Source organism: Athene cunicularia, assembly GCF_003259725.1.
Source record: "Athene cunicularia isolate RWA chromosome 3 unlocalized genomic scaffold, athCun1 chr3_part1, whole genome shotgun sequence".
Classification (NCBI taxonomy): domain Eukaryota; kingdom Metazoa; phylum Chordata; class Aves; order Strigiformes; family Strigidae; genus Athene; species Athene cunicularia.
In genome coordinates, this window is record NW_020799097.1 from 114289089 (window position 1) to 114313200 (window position 24112).

A 24112-nucleotide genomic window follows, 5' to 3' on the forward strand; every position below is an offset into this window, starting at 1 on the left:
ATGCCCCGTGCAGCACTGCCTGGACACAAGCAGCTCCTTGGAGAGATGCTGCAAGCCATCGCTCCTCAGCCTACAGATTACTAGATGTTCTCATCAAAAATACAAGCCAAACCATCCGTTTGGAATCCAGCTTCCATTTTCTCCTCTTGAAAAATACTAATTAAACTCTTTTAAACAACTCAACATGCACTATAACCGCAGCCTCCCTCCCTCCATGAGAAATGCGATTTCACTGGTAAGAAATGGTCCCAAAAATCTGGATTGTTCTTATGCAAACAGAGTTAGTTTTCCCTTAAAATTGTTTTAAAAGAGGCATTGCTAAAAGAACACAACTGACAGCACCATTACAAAATTAAGATTACTGGGTTCAAAATTTAAGCTTGGTTTTCTTTTTTTTTTTTTTCCCCCCTAGTTCCGTTAAACACTGCGGAAACCCTGCAATATTTTTTAAAAAGTGTTTACCATACCTCTCCCTCCCCCTGCCCTCCTGACACCTGAGACTTTCCTTGCTGAGAAGCCATCATCCAGGTTCTGTGAATACTAACCCACATTTTTTAAAAAAAAAATTTAATTTTTTTGACAGCCCGAATGGCAGACTCCTTATTTACTAGAAAGATATTAAGTTCCTTGGAAGCTTTGTGTTTACAGAACTAACCCTTTCTAGCTGATACTGAGTTTCTTTTGCTACTCCTTGTATTATCTTATATACTCATGGGAGAAAGCTTTCTGAATCGGAACCTTTTTAGCTCTTAAAACAGTTGCAGCATTTGAAACCCCATAGTAAAAGTTTTTTTTTGTTTTTCCAAAGTTTTGGTTTCATTTATGAACCCAGACGAGGTCTTTTCCGTGGTGATGTCTCCTCCTCTTCATCATCATCTTCATCATCAGGATAATCCACTAGGCCAACTAGACTAAAAAAAAAAAAAAAAAAAAAAAAAGAAAAGAAAAGATCTCACATTGAAAAAAATACACAGGAATGTGCAATTTCAAGACATAGCCCCCAGCCAACCTGTGTGGGACACAAGTCTGCAGCAGAAGGTTTCCTGGTGACGCCCTTTTTATTCCAAGGCCCATTTTGTCTTGAGAATGTTTTTGAATCTCAGGGTTAAAAAAAGTATAGGAACTTCCTTGCTCCTCTGGGTCTGGCCTCAGAGTTATCACTTACTTCATCAACTTAAAAACACTTATTAATTCCCCCACAGGAGGGGGCACTAACACAATTTCGAAGAAAACCCATCTCAGATGCCACCCACACAGAGCAGCAACCAGACAGTGAAAGCTGTGGAGTGGGAGCAGCTCAACGAGGCAGAAGATGCAAAATTAAAAGTACCCACCAGGTTACCGAGGCTCCAGTCCCACCTAACACCTCCTTAAGCCTTCCCCCAAACTAGTAAACGTTTAACTAGGCCAGGCTTTGGCTGAATTTCTAGAGAAGCAAGCCCTGCCTCGATGCTAAAGCTAAGAGACGGCAGAGCCTCGCAGCGCCCTCAGTGAGGGCAGCACCTTCTGTAAGAATTCTCCCACCTTGGCGGCCGTCACAGCCGTGCTCAGGGTCGTGTTCTTTGAGGAGGAGCCATTGGAGCTTGCTGGTGATGTCTGAGCTGCCACGGATTTACCGTTTGCACCGTTTGCACCATTGGCTGCGCTGGCTGAGTGGGAAAAAGTGAATTTGAATCCCCCAGCTGAAGTCCTTTTTGGAAGATTCTCTTTGTCTTCACTCTCCTTTGCTGAAGGACAAATATTTTCATACTTAAGTATCAGCTGTACACCACACCGAGCACAATCCACATCACAACATCATCACAGGGTAAAAGCTGCCTTTTTTAACAAGCTCAGTTTAAATCCACACCCAAAGCAGCCAACACTCCCACAGAGACTGGCCCAGGCACTGCAGGCAGGGGGACATCACTCACTCAGCGCACACAAGTACACACCAAGTTTTCCTTTGAGTTTCATTTAAACTAGGTGTACGCCTGGAGCAATTTAAGTCATTTTAATCCTAAACTAGCTTGCAAAGACATGTTAGGAATTCATGCCTTAATTACATGGAATACCCTGGCTCCTGCTTACAATACAGAGCACAGGACAATTAGCTTGTTTAGATGATACTCCATGTTATCTGCCACCCAGCACTCCCAGGGCTGACAAGCTGAAAAGTGAGTTTATACCTTTTTTAGTTTCCATAAATTTTTCATAGCTATCTGGAAAATCATCCTCCTGTTTCGACTTCTCAACCGGAGGTACAACAGCTTCCCCTTCTTCCTCTTCATCTTCATTGAACCACATTTCTTCATCCTCCTCTAAGGCTCGTGCATCTCTGCGAAATCTATTGCTACGCAATATAGATGGAACACTGTAAGAGACACACGACAAGGGTTCAAGTTTGGCCTGCTGTTTCACACTGGGCCAGGAGCAGCAACACCTTCAGACACTCCAGAGTGAATTCCACACGTTTGAGAAGGCAAGTCCAGCTCCCTCCCTCCTCCTACCACTAGCGTAAGCTCCTTCAAAACCCCAGCTGACAACAGGGCACACTCAACCCAAACTCTACAGGACACAAGAAGATTCTGCTCTTCCTAAACAAAGAATTTTCTGAATGTAGCATTTAATATACTGACAGGCATGAACAGTACTACAGTAAGCCACAAGGAAAGTCAGATGGGGGTTTATTCTAATTAAAGAAGTTTTCATCAAGAAGGAAAAACCACCCCAGTCCCAGCCTTCTGCTGCTTCTGCCCTCTAGGAAGAAAAAACCCAACCAGCAGCAGGAAGAGACCTAAAAGGGCATTCTGTAAGAGTCTCAGAATACATCAACTGGGCTGTACCTGTTCAGTTTCTGGTTTTGTCGGTCTTTTTCTTGTTCATATTTTGTCTTCAGTCCCTTGAATGTCTGAACGTATTCAATAGATTCAAGTGCATTATAAAAGTTTTCAACTATATGTGCAATAAGGGACTTAATATCTTCCTGCATAAGAAGAAAACAGGCTTTCAGTCTCAAGCGTGAACATGCAGAAGGTTCAGAAAGCTTCACAGTTTAGTTTTAAAGGTAACGGATTCATTGTCCAGAGTCAAAACATCATTGTAAAGAACACATGTGAAGTAATCAGAACTTTTCTCAATAAAAAAGCTGAAAGCTAGAATTAATGATTAAATTTTCCATACAAATAGACCATATGCTCAGTCTTGTCCCAATTCTATTTGGGATAGTTGGACTAAACCATGGTACTGGCTATCTGGGATTAAGCCTTGTCAAGAAAAACAGGCCTTGAGCTGTGCCCTGCTCCCCCCACAGCCCTCCAGAACTCCAGCAGCACAGGGGATGAGGCACCTTTTGGTCAGCCACCCTCTAAGGACTCTCACCCTATCAGGCACATCTTAGCTTTCATACCATGCTGGCAAGAGTCACCTGGAGGCAGAATGCATTTTCTTCTTGTGGGAAAAATCAGCAGCTCCCACAGCCTGTAACTCAAACCCGTCCTTTTGTTTTCACAGACCACAAGGATTCCCTGAGCAGACTCCCCCACACTATTGGCAGCAAGTAGCTCGGGAGCTGTTTCAAGTCCTTGTTTCCTACTCTGGCAGCACAACTGGCCGGGTGCTCCTGCCTGTCCTGTCTGTCCCGTCCACAGACACCTTGTTCCCACAAACACTGCCAGGGGAAAAGCTGCTGATTCACAGCTGACACTGGCTAAGGAAGCATGCGTGTAGGATTTGAAATGGCAACAATCCATCAACTTTATAGCCAAATTAGTCTCATTTAGATCCAATAACACCCAGATTTATTCAGAAACAACGCATTCAACCACTAAGAAGAATTTCATCTACAGGACCCTTTTATATGGATTTGTATGGAAACAGGACCTACACATACTCTAAAATGGGACAGTTAAATAAAAGAGGCATGTAGCAGCTTGCCAACTCCTTCTGGTTGGGTGTTTATCTACGTGATTTTAAGTTGTTAACACGCTGTTTCATGTGCAAGGTTGGCGTTTCGCATTTCTACCTGAGATGCCACGTACGTGCAACAAAGGATGAGCTGCTTAACTTACCACTCTGATGAATTCAAACAGCTCAATCACAGCAGAGTTCAGCAGATTGTACCTAGTTCCATTATCCAGCAGAGCATTTATAACTGGTTCAAAAAGGTTTCCCTTGGTGATATAACGGTTATAAAATTCATCTTTTAGGCCAATTATCCTCCTCATAAAGCGAAGAGCACCTATATCAAGAAAGAAATTAAAGAATTTAATAATGACATGCCAGGGCTCCCATCTGCTACTCTGGGAAAGAGCTGAAAAAACATGATATTACTGAGAGGAAGATGCACCCCCAAATCCAGAGCATTAAGAAGCACTTTCTGAAAGTTCAGAAGAAACATCTGCTGATGGGTAACTTTTTTTCCATTCTTTGACTTTCCTGGGTATGTAAATGTGATCGGGGTCCATTAATTTCTTTTGAAATACAGCAGCAATAAGCTTCAGCGCAGGTGAAGTCACATTATTGGCTCGTTCCTGTGCTTTTCTGTGTTCACCTCCCAGAACCAGCCCCTAATTCTCCCAATGCCATGGTTCACAAACTTTCATTCACTCTCCACAAGGAGCAGTAGATTTTATGACGTTATTAAGATATGACAGTATTTCTGTTTAAATGAGGTAAGACAGCTGATCACAAATGATCCCTATTTCATAAAGATTTTAAAGGATCACTGTGGACTTCAAAAGATGCAGCAGTTCTCCCGCAGAAATCTGCGCTGGCCTATGCAAACAGATATCTGCTACCGTTTTTCAAAATTACTAAACAGCTATTCAGTAATAAACAAGAAATAAACATGAATTTTGCATTAAATATACTCTTGTCCTCATCAACATTCTGCACAGTACATACAAAGCCTCAAAGGAAATCACAGCAGCTTGATACTCACACAATGCCAGAAACGTGTGTTTTGAATTCATCAAGACCAGTACTCTCCTTAACAAATCTTTGTTCATAATGTAATTCTTGATGTGATACGTGTGGTGTTCCACACAAAAAGTAAGCAGCTCCAAAATTAAGGCGAGTAGTTGTGCCGTTTGATAATTATCTACAAGAAAAGTTAATGCCTTAAGTTACACAAAACCCCCCCCCAAACACTTTCACACACCAAATCATCACCAAGCTCAGTGGCCTTTACAGTTCCTGACACGTCTTTAGTTGTCACACTGGACTGGTCTAGGAAGCAGGACGTTGGGTCAGAACGAAACAACAAATGCAAGTTTGGGGGTTTTTTTCAGTCACAAAAATCACCCTGAACTGACAGCAGGACTTCCTCCAGGACAGTGAGCTACTGGTTACAGCAATCCAGACTAACAGTAGGTAGTTAAAGAAAGCAGCCAGATCTGTATACACCTGAACCTAATTAGCAATGTCTTTTCATAATGCTCAGAAAGGAAGCCTGGACAGATAAAAATCCAAACTGTAAGAGCTCAGCTATGTCTCTTCAGTACATATTCTGCTAACAATGACTTAAACTTTCAGTAGCAGGTGGACTAGGAAAAAAAGCAAAAGCCAGTAACTCAAAAGCAAATGAAAATGTTCTTTCAGTTTCTTGTTGTCTCTACTGAAGCAAAGCACCTACCTCGATTTCAACAAAAAGTATGAAAAAGAATAAACTATGGACATATCTAACTTGCTTTTTTGTGAAATAAAACCACCATACACAGCATAGAAGATAAGTTTCAAAACTTTTCAATTAAACTAAGTCAATTAAAACTCACCAGGACAAATTGTATTACTCTTAGTGGACCCAACTACTGCATCTGATGAACAGAAAATAAAAACAGAGGTCAGAAAAAGGTTTTCAAAGTACTGTAAATATTTAAAAGATGGTGATAAACAACCAGTTCTACCAGCTGTTTGAATTTTTCATCAAATTCAAAGTTTCTGCAAGCTACATGGAAATAAACATAGAGCAAGAATAAGAATACAGGCCAGATGAGATTTCTGTATTCAATTTTACATTGCAAAGTTTCAAATTGAACTAGGTGAAAAAATGTAATCTAATACTTATGAATAGTATTCCTATCTAGACTAAAATAACGTGCCTATTAAAATTTTTCAAATAATATTATGAGTACTACAGACATTCTACAGGCTTTATATTTTTATATCAAATGCATAAAACTTTTTTGACTTAAGATGCATTAAATGTTTTTAACAAATATGTATTGGTTTGATTTAATCTCTTGGAAGAGCACTCAGAAAAAAGTCTGACTCCAGAGGCTATGATGATGTTAAAATTTCTGTCTGTAAAGCACTAGAGGCAAAATACCGAGTGTTATTTGTGTGCAACAAACAGACTTCCAATTCTTTTACTGTCATGAGGAAAAATTAAAAAAGAAACAACATAAAGGAGTTCTAAGTTGTATTTCTTTGGAGAGATTTCTTCTGGCATTTCTATACTACAGCCAAGTGACAAATAGTCTTCAGAGGTAATGACCTGAGCACACTCAATGTCTTGGAATCATGTAACCACTGATGACTGTCACAGCATTTTTGGAAACTTTTAGAAAAAATGTACCTATAAACAAAAGACACTCTCTGCTTTACAGCAAATAGTCTTTAAAATTAGACAAGTAAAACTAGTATATGATATACAGTACACATCGAGACACCTATTTTACAAAACACAGCATAAAGACATGTTATCATTCAAAGCTGCAAGAAAGAGCTATTAAAACTTCTGCCCACAAAACCCCCCTCACTGGGGGAAAAAGTTTTCAGCAAGCATATTTCAAGTTGCATCACAGGCTTAGCACTGTTACCAGGATTGTAAGTCACAAAGAGGGGTAAAAAAAAAAAAATTAACATTACCTTTTTCACATTTATCTTCTGATGTATTAGCCAGAAGTGGTGCAGTAAGAACATGCATACAATGGTTGTAGAAGAAATTGAGAAATTCACTTTTTTCTGTTTTCTAAAACAAAGACAGCTTTATTAGAAATGGGCATGTGCCTATAACCTTTTAAATTAGCAAGAATAGTAACATAAGAAACAGCCTGCAAAGAATGCTACCGACTCCTCCGGGTCTGCCTCTATCTTTCTGGTTGGGCCTGCAACATTGTCTTCACTCAAAAAAAAGATGTAGTTCTTTATATGTTGGGAAAAGAATGGTGAGACATCAAACCAACCTAGCTATCACCAAAAAAATCCACCCCACGGATGCAAATATATGCTGAAAATGCATCAATGACTCCAAGTGCTTGAGCAAATTTGCTTAAACCATTCTTAAATGTAGTTACTTTACCCATAGCAACCTGCAAACCTTTTCACACTGAGGCAAAAGTATTGTCTGGTCCATTTGACTACATTCTATACATGTGTATTAATATAGGAGTGAATTACAGTGTGTTTTCTTACATGGAGTATGCATTAAATTACATACACATTGTGCTTTGCTTGGGATTCAGAATATCAACAGCTAAAGAAAGGAATGACCCAAGTTTTAAAGCTAATTTCCACAAACTTCCTATTCTTACTTTGACACCTCAACACACATGTACAATTTAGAATTCAAGAATATAAATTAGACCTTTAGTATGGCCCTAGTTCAGTGAAGTTGCATCTTTGCTGTGCCACTGGTATTAAAACACTGACGTGGTTTCACACAGGCTCTGCTGGACTTTCCTCTTTCAGTATTTCTCATCCAGCTGGCAGGAGTTATGACCAGACTAGTGCTATTTCACTGAAGCACGGGACTGCTTGGTTTAATAAATTCCTGCACAGTGCCACACACACACACACTCTCTGTTTATTATCAAACGTTAATGGAAATTGTAGCTTCATATTTTTAGCTGGTTTAAATTCACTATCAGACCACACACAACACTCAAAAAACCCCAAAACTTTTTTCTATCCTCTGACCACAAGCACAGTAATACAGAATATCAGGTTTTTATTTTTGCTGAGACAGTAAAGTGTCTTTACCCCTTTGTATTTTCTTACATTAGCTGTGGCCAACATATTCTCTGGATCTATCAGAGTACGCAAAAGCCCCATTAACTGAACGGCTCCTCCAAGTTCAGGATCAGTGTCGCAGATCATCTGCTCAATGACCACATTGATGAGAAGGATATCCTGCAAAAAAACCCCAAACAAACAAACCAACCAACCACAAAATCTTTAGACAGGTTCAACAGCAGAATGATTTCCCTAGTTTCTGTATTAGCTTTTTTTTTTTTTTTTAATTTAAAGCTAAACACAAAAATTGAGTTCAGACACTAGAGTTTTGTCAAGCACAACCCTCCCCACCTGTACTCACTGTTGGGCAGACCTACAATATTACTATAACCACATGGAACACCAACATGCTCAGAAATTTCTGTATCTTAAATCTACTTTTTCCTATGTTTCAAGTATCTATGTTTTTAGGCTAACTGTATCCCAAATTCTGGAGAGGCTTGTTTTGCTGTTTTTTCTTTTTTTTTTTTTCTTTTTCTTCTCTTACTTGCTCCAAAACCAGTATATTAACAAACTCCAAAACACTTTTACTTACATCGTCACTCTGCTGGGCCTCTTGCATTACAAATTCTCGGACCATGGATGGACTAAATTCTACTAGATAAGAAAATATATCTGTAGCAGCAGATCTAACTTGCAGATCATCCATTCCCTAATAAAAAAATAAATCAATTTATTCGAATCAAGTTTGCTAATCATTATCAAGTAAAGCTGCAAACAACAGGGAGTTAAGATTTGAAAACATTTTATTATGAAAGTTTTTGAGACACACAGTAATATAGTTACAAACCCCCCCATTCCAGCAAGAAACATTTCTATCATGTTACTCACTATAATATTTAAGACACTAATATCCTGTACCTGGCATCCACAATTTATTGATTTATTACAAAAGAACCAACTTTACAAATCAATTTGTACAGAAGTTAGTGTACTCATTTATAGGCAACAAGAATTAATGATTTTCCTTAAGGTATGTGATTTTCTCTGATAATACTACAATTTCTAAGCCTAAAATATTACTATAGCAGGAAGCTTTTGGACTGGTCTAGCCTTGGGAAAGAATACTAAGATTAGGGTTCATCTAATCACTGAACATCTATGTGACTTTCATGTTTTCGTAACAGTCAACATCCTTTGGTAATTTCACAGGTTGTTACTCCAGAATATAAAACCCCTTGAATTTACAGTTTCTGAGCACTGAGATATGAATTGCCATAGTTAGGCAGCTGCTTCAACCAGAGGAGTGAAAAAAATTATGTTTTGACATTGCTGATTAAAATTGATTAATCTGCTTTATACCCCTGAAAAGACAGGATTATGTGATCTTTTGGATAGGAACAAGCTAACAGTTCGAGATTATCTAAAAATACTTCTTTGGCACTGTTCCAACAACAACAACAACAAAACCCAACCAAGCTGCCACATGAAAGAGTATCTTTCCATCTTTACACTACATTGTCAGAAGGACTACATTCACCATATACTGCTCCATCACGCAAAGTAAAAAAAATAAAGCAGCAGCAATAAAGTCAGAAAACTGTGGACATCTTTTGGAATCTAAATGTTGCAATAAACTTAAACTTTCATCAGAGCAAAGCTGTCCAATCAAATTTACACAAAGGTCCTCCGCAGATCCGAAAAACTGGTTAAATGGCTGTGAGTTTTTAAAATTTTATTAAAATCAGCTTTAAGTTTTCACTTACCATTACAATTTCAAGAGCTGGAAGAATTCCTAACTTTGCCAAAGTTTTGAAAAATGCATCTCTGTTCTGAGGTTGTAGCGTCTGAGAAAATGCGCAGAATTCCTTGAAAAAGTTAACCTATTAGGAAAAAAATATTTTGAGGTTTATTTGATTCAGAAAACTCTCTGAAAGTAGGGAACTGTTAAAATTTGTATCAGAGTTTGTGTACTGGTTGCTATGTGCCTTCCTAGAAAAGGGTATTATTCTAGTCCTTTCTTCTCCAACCTTCAATAACATCAGCAAAAGAAAGCAAAAGAAAGTAAAAGCAAGCAACCAACCAAATCTATGAGGTTGAAATTTACCTCAGCAAGAGACACAGTCACCTTGCAGCTATTTTATCATCCCTAGCCTATGAAGGATTTATACTCCTGTCTGGCATGCCTTTTGTTTGAAAGAATAAAGACACCTCCCTTACTGAAAGCAAGATTTTACCAAGGCAATTTAAGTCATTAAAACATTCAAGGATAAACAGTGTTTGTAATATATATTAAGGGACTACTGGTAATCCTCAGTCACAGGACTTAAAAGATTTTTTTGAATGAGTGAAGTACAGGGAAAAAAAAAAAAGCAGTGTTCATATAAGTGGTAAGGTATATTGAAGAGTGCTTGGAAGAAAGTAAACCTTTAAGTCTAGGGCATTAGCTTTGTGCTAGTACTTTCTCAACAAGTAATTTTTTTTAGAAAAATCAGAACTTACCTTGCAAAAAATAGTTTTCTACTGAGTACATACATGAAGACTGAAAATGATTGCAGGGTTACAGAAATACCTCAGTGACTGCAGAACTAGCAGAACAGTTTCAATACTTCTACTTCATTTCTGCAGTTTAAAACATTCAAAGAACCATCAAGACCACTGACTTACCAATTCACATCGTTTGTCATCATCTGTAGCTTCATCTGTTAATTGTGCAAAAACTTCAGACAAAAATTTCTCATCTTCCTGTGTAACACATAAGAAGAACATGACTTACACAATGCCTCTTGAAAGGTAAAACATTAGTCTTTATTGGATCCCGCACTGTAGAAAGTCAAATTTAAGATTAACTGCGATGCTTAATTACAGACAAAAACCTGTGCATTAGTAGATTTGGTGAATAAGGGTTTTTTTTCCCCCCTCTACACCTACATTATTTTATCACAAAAATGGGAATTATTCCAAGAGCATGCCTTCAGGAATGTCATTTCCAGTGCATTGTTTCAGTATCATTCTGCCCAGTGGAAGCAGACTCAGGAGACCAGAACCATACATTAAGCTGAGCACAGGTGATGGTCACCAAAACTGCCCTCGAAGAGACTAGTCTCCAAGGAATGTGGCACTTCCCTTTCTGCTCTGCCAGCGACCCCCTGGGGTTTGCAGCTCTGCCCTACCCCACACACTCACTGTATGATTTGCCACACACCCCCTTGAGTCAGGACTACAGACAAATGCCGGTCTTGGGTGCAGGCTTCCTCCCTCCTTCACACATGTAACCTTCCAGACAGACAACCTCCACTAGGAATTGCCATGTGAGATACAAATGTCACCATGCTGCACCTATGCTGTTCACACTACACTGGTAACACCACACACACATACCAGTTACCCTATTTTGGATCTGCAGTGTTGCAAGGATTTTTTCAGTCCAGCTATGCAAGGGTGACTACATTAACACATTACAAGTTTGCTGCAGCCATGACCCCGTTAACCCTGTTCCAAAAATAAGCTCTCCAGCTTGCAGGAAGTTTGGCTTTGCCAATCTGGAAAATTTTTTGAGTATTATTTGCTCTTCTTATTGCAATCCTCTACTACCACGAAAGATTTACTTATATATAGGACACCACTTCATGTTAATTCAGGTACACCATTGCTTAACAGTCAAGAGGTACAAGAAAACCATGATGAACATCATCTTCTCCCAACTGTTCAGGCATTTCCCACCCTCTCTGTACATTGCTTTCTCTGCATTCCCTTCACATGGAAAATAGCGTCGGCATTCTTTCAAATAAAACATCTCCGTTACCTTTTAAATACAATATAAATCTTACAGCAAACAGTAACATTATGCTACAGCATTATAAAACGATGCATCACTGTACTGATTCAACTCCATAAATTTGGCTTATGCATTGATTGAACGTGAACAGAACAGCAGCATTCCAAGAAACAGATATGAACATTACATGGCGCAGTGTAGAGGGTGCTTACTTTTCTACTTTTCTGTGTGCTGTTGCTAAAATCTGTGTGCTTTATTAGGCTAACATACTACAGGATTTTTACACTGACAGGAATGCCCACAGTTTTTTTCCCCTGAAAATTTAAGACGGGGGTAAAGCTTTACAAATGATACCTGGAATCAACATTAGAGACTGCAATACACACAGACTTAATAGTTTATTCTAAACTTTGCTGGATTTAACAGCTTAATTAAGCCTGATAAAAAACCTCCCCAAACCAAAAACACCAAAATCAACACCAGATAGGCTAGAAAATGCCCACCCGGGAACACCTGGCAACAGAAAGATCTCCTGCTTGTCTAGGGCTGCTGCAGAGCATGGTCCTGATGTCCTAAAGCCCAGGATGGATGTAGGTTTGTCTCCCACACGGCTGCCCTTCATCGACAGCCACGCTGGCGCCTACTGCTTTGTGGTACATAGAAAGGAGCTTTACTGCCCAGTAAACACAATCTGTTACTCCTATGAACTGTGTTCTCCTAGGGAGCCAGTGTATTTAGGGTAACAAGACTTCTAACGTCATCACCAAACCCCAAGGAGCTTTGGAGTTCTTGTGCTGCAATAGAAAGCTGATTTACACCAGGGGACTGTGAAAACAGTCCTGAACCTGAGGGCCATACTATCTTGTAATATTCCTCAGGCATGCTATCAGTAGCATCTCTTCCACGTGTGCTTTCTTCTTAGTCTGTAATTCTCAAGGCAGCTCAGATGATACAAGTATCAACATTATTTGTAAATCACCATGCATGTCTCAATTACAGTCTTCAAAACAGGCAGGCAGACCTAAGTGCCATATACCCTTCTCTATGGCTAAGACAGCAGTGACAGAGTAGCTGCCTTCTGTCAGGGGATTTCAGAACTTTCCTCAAAGAGTACTAGAGGTAACAGGCAATCAGAGTCTTCTCTTAGGGCACAATTACATATTCAGTATAGTAAAGTCTAAATAAAAAGAACTTCATAAAGTTAAAAATCTCTTAACTCGAAACAAAACTGTGCCCTCAGGAGAACAATACTGAATTTATTTTTAGTTTGCAAAGTCAGAGATGCAAAAGAAGAAAAGAGGCAAGTCTTTATTTAACACAAAGTCATTAATTTTGCAAATAGGAGTTACTTTGTAGTGTCTTTCTGCTATTCAAACAGAAAGAAGCAGCCCAAAAGCTTATTCATGCCACTCTCTGCAATTCTTTAGTTTTAATTTTTTTTTCCAGTCCTCTACTGCACTCTTTAGAAATCTTCCTTATGGTAATGTTATTTCTCCAGTGCCCCTCTCTTTCCACAACTTTAATTACCCTCCTCTTCTCCTCAATACATCTTCCTATTTTGCAGAGACTGTCCACGCTCAGAACGGACAGGTTTGTGATGTTGTACTCTACACAAACGTACCGTTTTTCTAAGGACATAAACAAAATAAAACCACTTTGTACCCGTTTACACACCAAAATATTATGAACTGAAAATACCAAAATGTCATGGAGTTCACACAAAGTTCTTTAACAAGGCTCCTTCCATGGTCCAGCCTGGTTGTCACACCAAACTACTTTTAATCCTGCTTCTGACCACAAAGTATGCAGTAAGTTTTTTGATGGAGCAAAATGTCAGTTATTTAGTAATTATTACTTCTTGTTAACAGTATGAAGAAAAAAAAAAAGGCGAATTACTTATAATACAACATGAACATTTGACATTACTGTCATAAAGGAATAGTAATATAACAGGAATGGTTCTGAACATGCTTGTCTGAGTCACAGATTCAGGATTTGTTATAAAGACATATCTAATACAAAAAGTCACTTGTTCTCTGAATACTTGTACAAAACCAGCTCAAAATGTTTATGTTGCTTGTGAATCAAGAACTAACTGTTTACAACCCACTAAAAAAATTCATATACTCACCTGAAAATCTACCATCTTAAAAATACAAACTAGAAGGTAACAGAAATAAGGGGAAGCATTCAAAACATTACTCAAATGAAAGTGTATATGATTAATTTATACAGTGTTAAAGAGCTGTAACCAATTTTGAAACTACAAAGGTATAATCCATCTATATCATATTAAAAACCACTTACCTGCAACATACTGACAATCTCAACTTTGTTGAAGAAAATAAAGGAAGTGAGGGTAGAAAGAAAATTCTCTTCAAAAACAGATGGTGTTGGCAAGATGATGTCCTGAATATACTGTACCCTGTAAGTCTGGTGGATTTTTTGCCTGAGTTCAGAGTCTGTTATAGGAATAACCTCCTTAAATTTTGCTGTTTTGGTCAAGAACTCCCTGTGCCGTTTTGGCTGAGCCAAAGAAGGATCATACTCAAGGCATCCCACAACATCCATAATACACTCATCAGAAAACATCACCTCAAACAGAGTTGCTTTGTTGAGGAACAAAATTCCTCTAATAATTTCATACAAATGATGTAAGCCTTCAGTGTTCTCTAAATTCTCGCAGACCTGGAAAAGCTGTAATAGTTTTTTAATATAGCCTTCATTCTCCAAGGCCAGAGCTAGCTTTTCTCTACGGATGGGTGAGGAGAGAACAGAGGTAACTAGGTCAGCAATCTCTTCAAGTTTGTTGAGTTCACAAGTAGGAAGGTCGATCAAAGGACTCGTTTCAGGCATTTCTTCTATGTGTTCCTCTTCTGACTCAATAAGGTCCTGTGTGACTTCCACTGAAGGATCCTTGCCTTGAACCTAAGACAAGAGCGTGCACGATTACTATCTCATCCTCAAACATACATAAACGTAAACAAGCCAGTAACTAAAATAACATGTGCATAACCACTTTTTTACTTTCAGTTGCCTGGAAAACGTCCAGCTGTGTGGAGGAATAAGTTTGCTGCCTCTAAATTCTATAGTCACTACCATTATCCTCACGAGTGCGTTTGTCAAAAAATCAAATCAAACCAAACCAGACCATAACAGCAGCTGTGCAGTCAAAAAGTCTGAAGCACCTTAGAGACAAGCACAAAATAAGAAAAGAACAGGCTGTAACAAAATCTTCTTTCAGTGTCTCGAACAGAAGGGTATGATGCCTTAAACTCACAGTAAGAGGCCACAGCTATACCAGTGTTAAGTGAAACATAACAAAAAGACCAAGAACAAAGGCAGGAAAACATCACAAATACCAGAAGTGAACAAGTAAAGAGGGAAGCAATTGTGTCCCACTCTGTGCTTCCCTTCCACTTTATCTGACCCTTTAGCTCCTTTTCCCAGTCTCCTCATACATCCCACACTTTTTGTTGTCCCCACTGATCCAGCTCTGTTGTTAACTCCCTCACAAAGGGTTGAATGTTACCCCAGAGCCTCGAAGGACGAAGCAGGGAGAGTTTTGGAGTCTGATGGAAGAGCCTAAGGTTTACACTGTCTGCTCACATGAAGACATCCCTCTCAGAGCAGTCATCAGCCCAGTCCCCATCTAAACCGTGGACTATTTATTAGACACATATACTTGCAGTTACTAGGATCAGTTCTTCTCAATAATGGTACTTCAGAACTGGTCGAGAAGACTTTATACCCCAAACCATGCTAAGATTAAGGCGGCATCTAAATTGCCTAGTTTGCTCAGAGGAACCTGCTTTGAAATCAGAGTTCTGTGTTTCTTTAGTTAACAGCTTTACGTTGCATCATTTCAAAATCTGAGAAGGTTACGATAAAATTCCAACATGACAGCCCAGGTTTCTTTTGTTAAGTACACACAGACACAACTCTATCGTCTTGTCACTTCCAGAAAGTATAAAATCTAAACTGTTTCATAATAAAACAATGAGGATCAAAACAACCGTTAGACACAAATAGTCAGTATGACTTAGGTCTTGGTAAAAAAAACCCCAATCCCTGACATTTTTGAGCTCAGACAGCAATGCCACCTCTTTGTCTCTCACAGTGCAATCTAGCTCCTTATGGATTAAACCACATTTTCATTCCCACCACACTCCAACAAGGCAGCTTCCTAAGGCCACCTGGGAGGAGGACAATTAAAAAGTGGTACTCTGGCATTCCCCTTGGTAATAAAAACAAACCACCCCCTGAAACACCTAGCTCCTGAATTTCATCATTACACTGATTTTTCAAAAGCATGAAATTCAATTATGAGAACAACGAGTGTTATAAATAGCGGCAACTTAAGATGTTACACCTGGAAAGCCACAGCAAAGAATGACAAATATATACTTATTTTACAAGTAGGTTTAAAAATTACAGCACAAATACAGGAAGTTACAGAAGACACTCAAACATCTGGAAGCAACAGAATATTTAAAGTTAACTGTACCTGGCAGATTTTTTCCCAAATTTCATCACAGCCAGCTTTTTCTTGAAAACTCAGTGCTAAATCATAGTTTTCTGCTTCTGACCAAACAATCAGGGTGTCCTGTTTAAGACAAAAAGAAAAAAAAAAAAAGGTTTCTGAAACAGATCTACATTGCCTGTTAAATCTGCATTCCATTATGTCATTGTCCAAAGAAAAAATAATTAAAGTTACATTTGTTGAGAAAGAACGTAAGACACTAAAATATTAAACCACCTGTGCTGCCATAAGGGACATGACTTTTCTTTTTTGCTATTTTATGATGGCTACCTTACATATTATATATTTAAACATACTTTTTTTTTTTATATCTGACACAATTCTAATGGCATTTTTCTGTAACATACTTCTGAGCCAACAGTATTGAAAAGGGAATGCACACATTGTAGGAGATTAAGAGAACCTGCAATGTAACAATTTCAGTCTATTATTTAATAAAGTAGAAACAAAACCCCAAGATGACAGCGTTTCCTCCTCAGAAAGGATTTAATAAAGCTTTAGCAATGTAAATTGCTAAATGTTTGCTAAAAAGCAAAAAACCCACCCACCTATATTAAAATAGTCTATGTCTAAAATACATAGAGCCTGAATAAGACAGAACTCCTTACTAAAGTTACAAACATCTTGCCAACAGATATTTTCACCTGTGCAACTCTTCTTTTCTCTGTTACTAACTACTGCCTCTACCAATTCAATTTGTGCACTTGCGCAGTATCTGGGAGATTCCCTGGAATTTCTAAATGGACCAAAAAGGGTTTTTTTCTGAGGTTTTATTAGGACACTTGCTGCTGTACTGTAAGGAATGTGAGCCTGTGCTTTGACAGTCAAACACATAGTTCAGCATCCTAAAGGGAACTCATCTTCATGTTAAAATGTTCAAACTGAAGGCACTCTGCTAACTTTGCAGTACATTTGATGACCTACAGCAAAACGGTTCAACATTCCAAGTTTGTTGACTTCCTGAAGTGTTACCACACCTTTTTTTTTTTTTTTTTTCAAAAACACCACCAGCAAGCCCTTGCTTAATGGTCAACAAGGCAATTTAATTTCCACATTTATGAAGGTCAATATTCACTGCACAACCTAACAAGGCTTGTAAGTCTTGTCTTTATGCATCATTTTTATTGTAAGCAAAATATTCCAAGTGCTATCTTGAAGCTTAGCAACCAAACCCAAACAAATATCTGACCAGCTTATAAATACCTGATACACCTTAGGAAAACTTCAGAGGCAACAAGAAACAGATGCCACCATTGTCCACTGTCCCAGTATGATTGAGTGGCAAGGTTTTTGGTAGCAGGGGAGGGGGCTACAACAGTGGCCCCCTCTGAGAAGCTTCTCCAAGCTCCCCTGGCTCCAAGTCAGACCCACCTTTGCACCAGGGCCAGGTCAGTTAGCTGTGCCTGATGCCTCCTATAACTCTGATAACACAGTTATAGGAGGGGAACCTGGAGGGACCGGGGGCGTTGTGAGGAGGAGTTGTGAGGAGAACATCTGTGAAAACACTGAGGTCAGTGGAAGAAGGGGGGTAGGTGAGCCGGGACAGACACCCCCCTGTACCCTGTGGTGAGATGGCAGGGCCACCTCCCTGCCACTCATGGAGGTCACCAGGGGAGCAGATCCTGATTTATGGCCTGGGGGGGGCCCAGAGCTGTGCCCGAAGAAGGCTGGGACCCATTGGGAAGAAGCTCCCGTTGCTGCAGTTAGGCACCTGGAGGACTGCAACATGGGGGGGTGACCCACGCACCCATGGGAGGGTGGAAGAAGCAGCAGGACTGACTGCACACCCCATTCCCCTGCCCCTGCGCCACTGGGGGGAAGAAGGAAGAGGTATCAAGAGCAAAAGCTGAGCCTGGGAAAGGACAGATGGGGAAAGGTGTTTTCAAGATGTGGTGATGCTTCTCACAGTCCTACTCTGTCTGTTAAGTGTTGTTGTCGTTACTATCTGTATTAAATTGATGTTCTTTTTACTTCCCCTAACAAGTCTGTCTTTTGCCTGTCACCATGATGGAGGAGTCATCCCTCGCTGTCCTTATCTCAGTTCCTGAGCCTTTACTTTCTCCTTCCCAGTACTGGTGGGAAGGAGGGAATGGGCAGCTGCATGGTGCTCAGTTGCCCTTTGAGCTCAAACCAACAATTCCTTGCTTTATTTTCTCCTTCTCAGCATTGAGAGAGGAAAGGGGGACTGAACGGCTGTGTGATACTCAGTTGCCCTCTGAGCTCAAACGACAACTCCCCCTCACATCTTTACCCCAGAAATACTTATTAGTTCCCTTTGTGCACCAAATGACAGGAAATGATGAAGCTGATTGATCACTAGCTGTAAGGTGTTCCCTGTGCTTAAAGGCCAATCCACAACATGGTATCATGCAACTATCCAGTCACCATCCTTCATCTATCCACCAAGGACAGAGAGACAAACTCAAAATCAACACCAAGTGATCATCATTACTCTTGAACCCACTGTCAGTCAGGATTCCTTAATGTTCACCAAAACCAGGTTAGTTTAGGTGGTTTAAACAGACCTTTGTTAATGCAGTTATCTGGGCATAAACAGGTCAGGGAGCACAAGTATTTCCAGCAGCATAAGTGAGGGGCCTAACGTTTGGGGGAGGACTGCTGACAGGCACCTGGCATGGGACAGTAGGTAAACTCTCCCATCAGCACAGCTATCTGAAAAACACGTCTGTCTCGCAACACACGCAACTTAGCCGCTGCTACAATCATCACTCTGGAACATGAAAGAAAATCAGCACTGCTGAGACAGCAGTAATTCTTTGGTTCATTTTTACAGTAAACTTAATCTCTCAATATCCAAATGTAGACTGTGTTTTGGGGGGTTTTGCCTTTGCCTTTTCTTTGCTTTTTAAAAAAAAAAAAGTTTACCATATCATCTTATTCTTACAGCAGCACTGTTGACAAATGCCTACCAACAGATCAGCTTCTGTCTTCCAAAACATAATCGCAGGCCACACTAAAAACAACAGCATTTGCACAAGCTTAATTTTTTTTTTTTTTTTTCCTTTCTCATTCTTACATATCCCTTTACAGAAACAAAGTTTTCCTGTTCTGGTAAGAACTGAGCTCACCGCACTATGGTTTTAATGCTGTCCACGAGAGTCGTTTATTTACACTGCGGTGTCCTGTATTATTCTTGTACTTTTGTCCTACAGTCACAAATATTAATAGGTAGCCTCCCTGCTTTTGGGCTCCGATTCATGTGAGCAAATGGTACAGCTTCATATAGCTGACATGGTTTTTGCTTACAGCTGTCCACCCTCATCTCCGGCTCAGGGACAGCTGAATCTATGTGTTTACAGTGTGCCATTTTAGAGTGAGCAGTTGAACTGGGATTCAAGATAAAAAATAATAACTGTCAACTGTAGCAGTGAAAAGTCTCATCAGTTCCCTGATCTGGCTCTCTTAGAGATTAATAAACAAAACAAAAAAAAGGCCCAAGTATAATTTTATGGCTGTTCCAGAACTCAAAATGTGAAATGTTTATCATGAAATATTCTGTGAAATTACTGATCCTGACACTCCAAATCAATATGCTTCCAGGTAAGCTGAGACTCTGAGGGACACATACATGAAGAAGTCCTATTCATAGCCCAGAATGATTCAAATAAGAGATGCAATGAAGTAACTTAAATGACTGCATGCATCCATAGAGACTGCACTCAAAAATTTGGTGGAATTCTTGAGTTACTGAATGGTACTCGTTACAATCTGTACTGCCCACACAAAGCAGATATTATGTAAGTTTATCCAAAAATATTTCTGAAAGAAAGTTTCATCAGAAAATAATTGTCCAATATCAATGTAAAATCTCATCTGATGTACGCTTCCTGCGTGACCTAAATCAACCCACGAAGACCCCAGGCAGGAACCTTCCAGGCCTAGGGAGTGACCACCACTTCCACCCGCTCAGCTGAGCACCTGCGACGCTGCTCTTTCAACCAGCAACAGCAACATTCCTTAATTCACTCAAAACAAATACAAAAAAAGAGATTAATTCAGAACAACAATTTAAACTAGGGGAGTAGTTCAAACCCCTCTTCGGTGTTGGTACTGCTTTGCACAACGTCTGCCACTCCACCTCTCCTTGTGCCTGCACTGGCCCCTCAACCCCTGAGATGCCAGCATCAATCTACCAAAAAGAGGTATTTCAACTGAATCGGTTCCTCCATCTAACCTGTCACACAGTAACACGAAGGAATACTCACGCTGGCATGAAAGAGGAGTGAAGAAGCCCCCTGGCAACTGCTCAGGCTGGCTTTAACAGTGCCCCTGCAAAGATGTTAAATCCTGGCCTCAAGTAACTCCGATTTTGCCTCGAGCAAACTGCTCTATTGTCACATGAGCGATGGCAACTCTGGGCAAAAGACAGTATTTGCACAGGCTCTTCCTCTCAGATCTGAAAACAGATAGAGCAAACCTAAAGGAGTTAACATCAGAAGGCAGCGTTCACAAAAACGATGGCTGCAACAGTCTGAAGTCTTACAGCCAGGCAACCGAAAATTCCTGCCCTCCTAACTGAGCTGGAGAAACAAAGCACGCCAAGGGATCCATCTGATTTCTCACTGCAGACACGCTCTTCTGCCAGTTTTGCCAGGGAACAGTAACCTCAAGCAGAGGGTGGAACAACAAATGGGTGTGGTAACAGCTTTTTAAACTGCTCCTGCTAGAGCCTCCCAGAACACAGGCAACCCTGCCCTTCGGCCAGCACGGGGTGTCTAGCCCAGCTGTGTAATTCTCAAAACCTCTGCCCCAGAATCCAGGGGGCTCAACAGCTCTTCAGGCATTCCTGTTCTCTGCATACGTGCAACTAAAGATTCTTGTGTGTGTTGAGTAGCCTGGCACCTATGTCCAATCCAAGCCCTATTTCTCTTGAGAAAGAAGTCATGATTGTGGTATGGCCAACACCTCAACAGAATCAAATTCTGCACAAAAGCTGGTGACCACAAACACGATTAGGGAAGGCAGGTAACAGGGCTGTTAGTCAACAGTTATAGCTCTACGTCACACAAACTGTAATACTGAGAACCACAGACTGATGCACAGCAACTAAAAAATCAGTTGGTTTTTTTTTTTTTTTCCACAGAATGTTGTTATGCAAATCACAATTTAAGCAGTAACTATCCTGTAAGGCCATTGACGTAATTTTATGAAGTCAGGTGGGTAGGCAAGGCATGTTTCTCTCCCATCAAGCTGCACTACCTTGCAGCTTTCCCCAAACTCAAGATGATCAGCACCTTAATGAAAATCTGCAGTTGAACTCTGGCACGTGGAAGAGCTCTCTCCTCCATGCTGCCACTGGCCTACAAGCATCTGCCCTGGGCAGATCACTACAGCCTTTGAGTCCTCAGGCTACCTACTTAAGAGACTTCAGCATTCAATCAGGGACACTGAGGAAAAACCACCTCTCCATCTCTGGTTGACCAAAACATTCTGCCTACATCTTTCCACCATCTTAAAAAATGATCTGTTCCTGAAACGCCCAGGTTTGAATACTACAATCTTTTGGCAAAGAGACTCAAATCTCACAAACTGAGAAAGGCATGGGAATGCTACCTGAAGGTCTGCTTTCTGCTACTCTGCTCAGAAGGAAGCACATAAAACTTGAAGTCAAAGTTCTGTCAACTAAAGCCTGTATAATTTCAGAGGTTAGACAAACCTAGAACCTGTCTCTAGAAATCACCGATCGTTATTCCTCTTCAGAAAAAAAGCCCCAAATCTGAACTTTTTCAAAAGAGTAAATAGTGAAGCAAACACTTTCAGCCATAAGGACACAAAAGCATTAGACTCAATAATAGAAGCCAACCAAAATTAACCTCAGCCCGAGTTTTTCAGAACTACAACCTACAAAGACTTCCACAAGAAAAACAACAAAAGCTACTGAAGTCACTTGAAACTTTGCTACCAAGGCTTTCAAATAATCAGTTGTATGAAGTTTCAGAAAACAGACTGCAAAAGGAAGCATTTTAAAATTTTACAGCAACATAATCTGCGTTCGTATTTCATTGTGTATCAGATTCCTCTACTGAACAGGAAGCAGTTCAAGGCCCTTGACTTTCACAACCCTGCAGAGTTCCATGAAGACCTTCCTCAGTGTGACCCGCCCCAGGAAAGCCTATGGCTGTCACCCACCTGACTAAAACCACCCATATCTAACAAGTAAAAACTGGAAAACACAGAAAACAGTCTTCTGAAAAGCCAGGCCCAAGACTCTGACTCGCTCCTAACCTCAAGTGAGCCAACCTGTGCTCAGGAGCTAACAAAAATCTCTTTCCTCAGATTATCATAACGTAACTTGTCACCAAAACAAACAAAATCCTTAAAAATGTGTCTCTTCATGATTTAGGAAGAACAAAGTGACTGTTTTGTAGTGCTCAAACACTTCTGGATACCGTAATAATGAAGAGCAGTATAAAACACTGAACAAAAGGAACAGAGAATCTACTGTAGAACAAAGGAACAGACAGAAAAAACCCACTAATAGCCACGAGAACAACGTAGGCGAACACACCAAAAATTAATGCAGAGAAAAGCAAAAGCAATAAAAGCAGAAGAGATTTAATAAGCTAATTTTTTAGTGGGTTGAACAAAAATGACCTATTAACACAGCTCCCAACTGTTTTCTTTCTTTGTTTTGCAGATGGCTTACCCCCAGGAAAGGCAAGCGTGCAAGGAAGTGTCAACATGGCTAGTCAGTCAGGATAGTAGAAGTTTTCAAGGCTTAAAACAAAAAATGAACAGCAATGATAAAAGAAGTCCCACAAAGACAAATTCCTTTGTGGTATTTCCAGAAAAAGACCTCAAGAAGTAAATACGCTGTAACAGAGCTGGCCAAAGTTTTGCCTTCCTAATTCAGCAATTATTTTATATGGCCTGGGATGGGAAACTGAAGTTACACGTACATATTTCTAACTATTTTCCTATAATGTGTTCAATATTTATCCAAATTGCATATATGCTCTTCAAAGCCTTAAGTTCAAGAGAGTTTTTTTTAGGAGACCTGCATTTTAAATTATGGAATGTGAAGTATTATAGCACCTTCAGGCTTTTAAGCAAGTTATTTGCCTCTATGTGAAACACCATCAACAATTCCACGTCCTGCTGCCTGCCTTCTTTTCTGAAAAATGCAATTACTTGGAGCATAAAACAATTCCTCAGCATTAATAATCAGAAACAATAACGCCTAGCAGTAATACTTGCCTGCTGTTTTTGATATGCAGTATTTGGATTTATCTTCGATTCTAACAGTAGTGAACCTGAAAAAGGTATGAAGAGATATTTACTGAGTTTAACAAAATAAACATATCCATGTATCTTACAAAAATGCCCGTGTGCCAGCCACCATATGGTCAACTTAATCTATATTTTACAGAAATTCCAGGAGAACCCTCTTCTTTCAACATATTGCCTGAAATAAGACAGGTAAGACGTAAGTCTATATGGGTATTTCTGTTCAAATGTGGTTTTCTTTTCTTCTTTAGACTAAAATTCTCTGACACACTGTTATTTTTTTCTCCTGAAACCTGGCCCGACAAGTAGCTTGTTCAAAGGCCATTTACCAAATCTACATGAATTTGTACCAGGTAAGTGCTGCCCAGCATAAAAATGTTTTTGCCCGCAGCAGCCACGTGGGCCATTTGCTTTTATTTCCTTCAACTGCCCTTCAGAAATGAATCATCTAGATACTATAAATCCAGGGACTTTATCTTGTGTATGCAAGTAGTGTATGTATCCTGGCAACAGCTCCGGAGTAATTTATACCAGTCTTAGGTGGTTTATTTAGCACATTAGCACCTGTCGGCTGACAAAGCGGGGAGCATGTACCTCCCCCGGAATGG

At 39.9% G+C, this 24112-nt stretch overlaps 1 protein-coding gene across 1 annotated transcript; it reads right to left on the reverse strand.

Moving 5' to 3' along the window:
- Positions 1–407: 407 nt before the first annotated feature.
- Positions 408–23911, reverse strand: PPP4R3B (protein phosphatase 4 regulatory subunit 3B). The gene is made up of 16 exons (XM_026844681.1): positions 23834–23911; positions 23475–23633; positions 16221–16319; positions 14021–14641; positions 10603–10680; positions 9702–9818; positions 8531–8647; positions 7981–8112; positions 6850–6952; positions 5754–5795; positions 4922–5080; positions 4050–4219; positions 2826–2965; positions 2169–2353; positions 1504–1727; positions 408–911 (listed from the first exon to the last, which is right to left on the reverse strand). The coding sequence occupies exons 1-16, from the start codon at positions 23909–23911 to the stop codon at positions 885–887; spliced, it is 2451 nt and encodes an 816-aa protein (XP_026700482.1). The 3' UTR covers positions 408–884.
- Between the last annotated feature and the right edge of the window lie 201 nt (positions 23912–24112).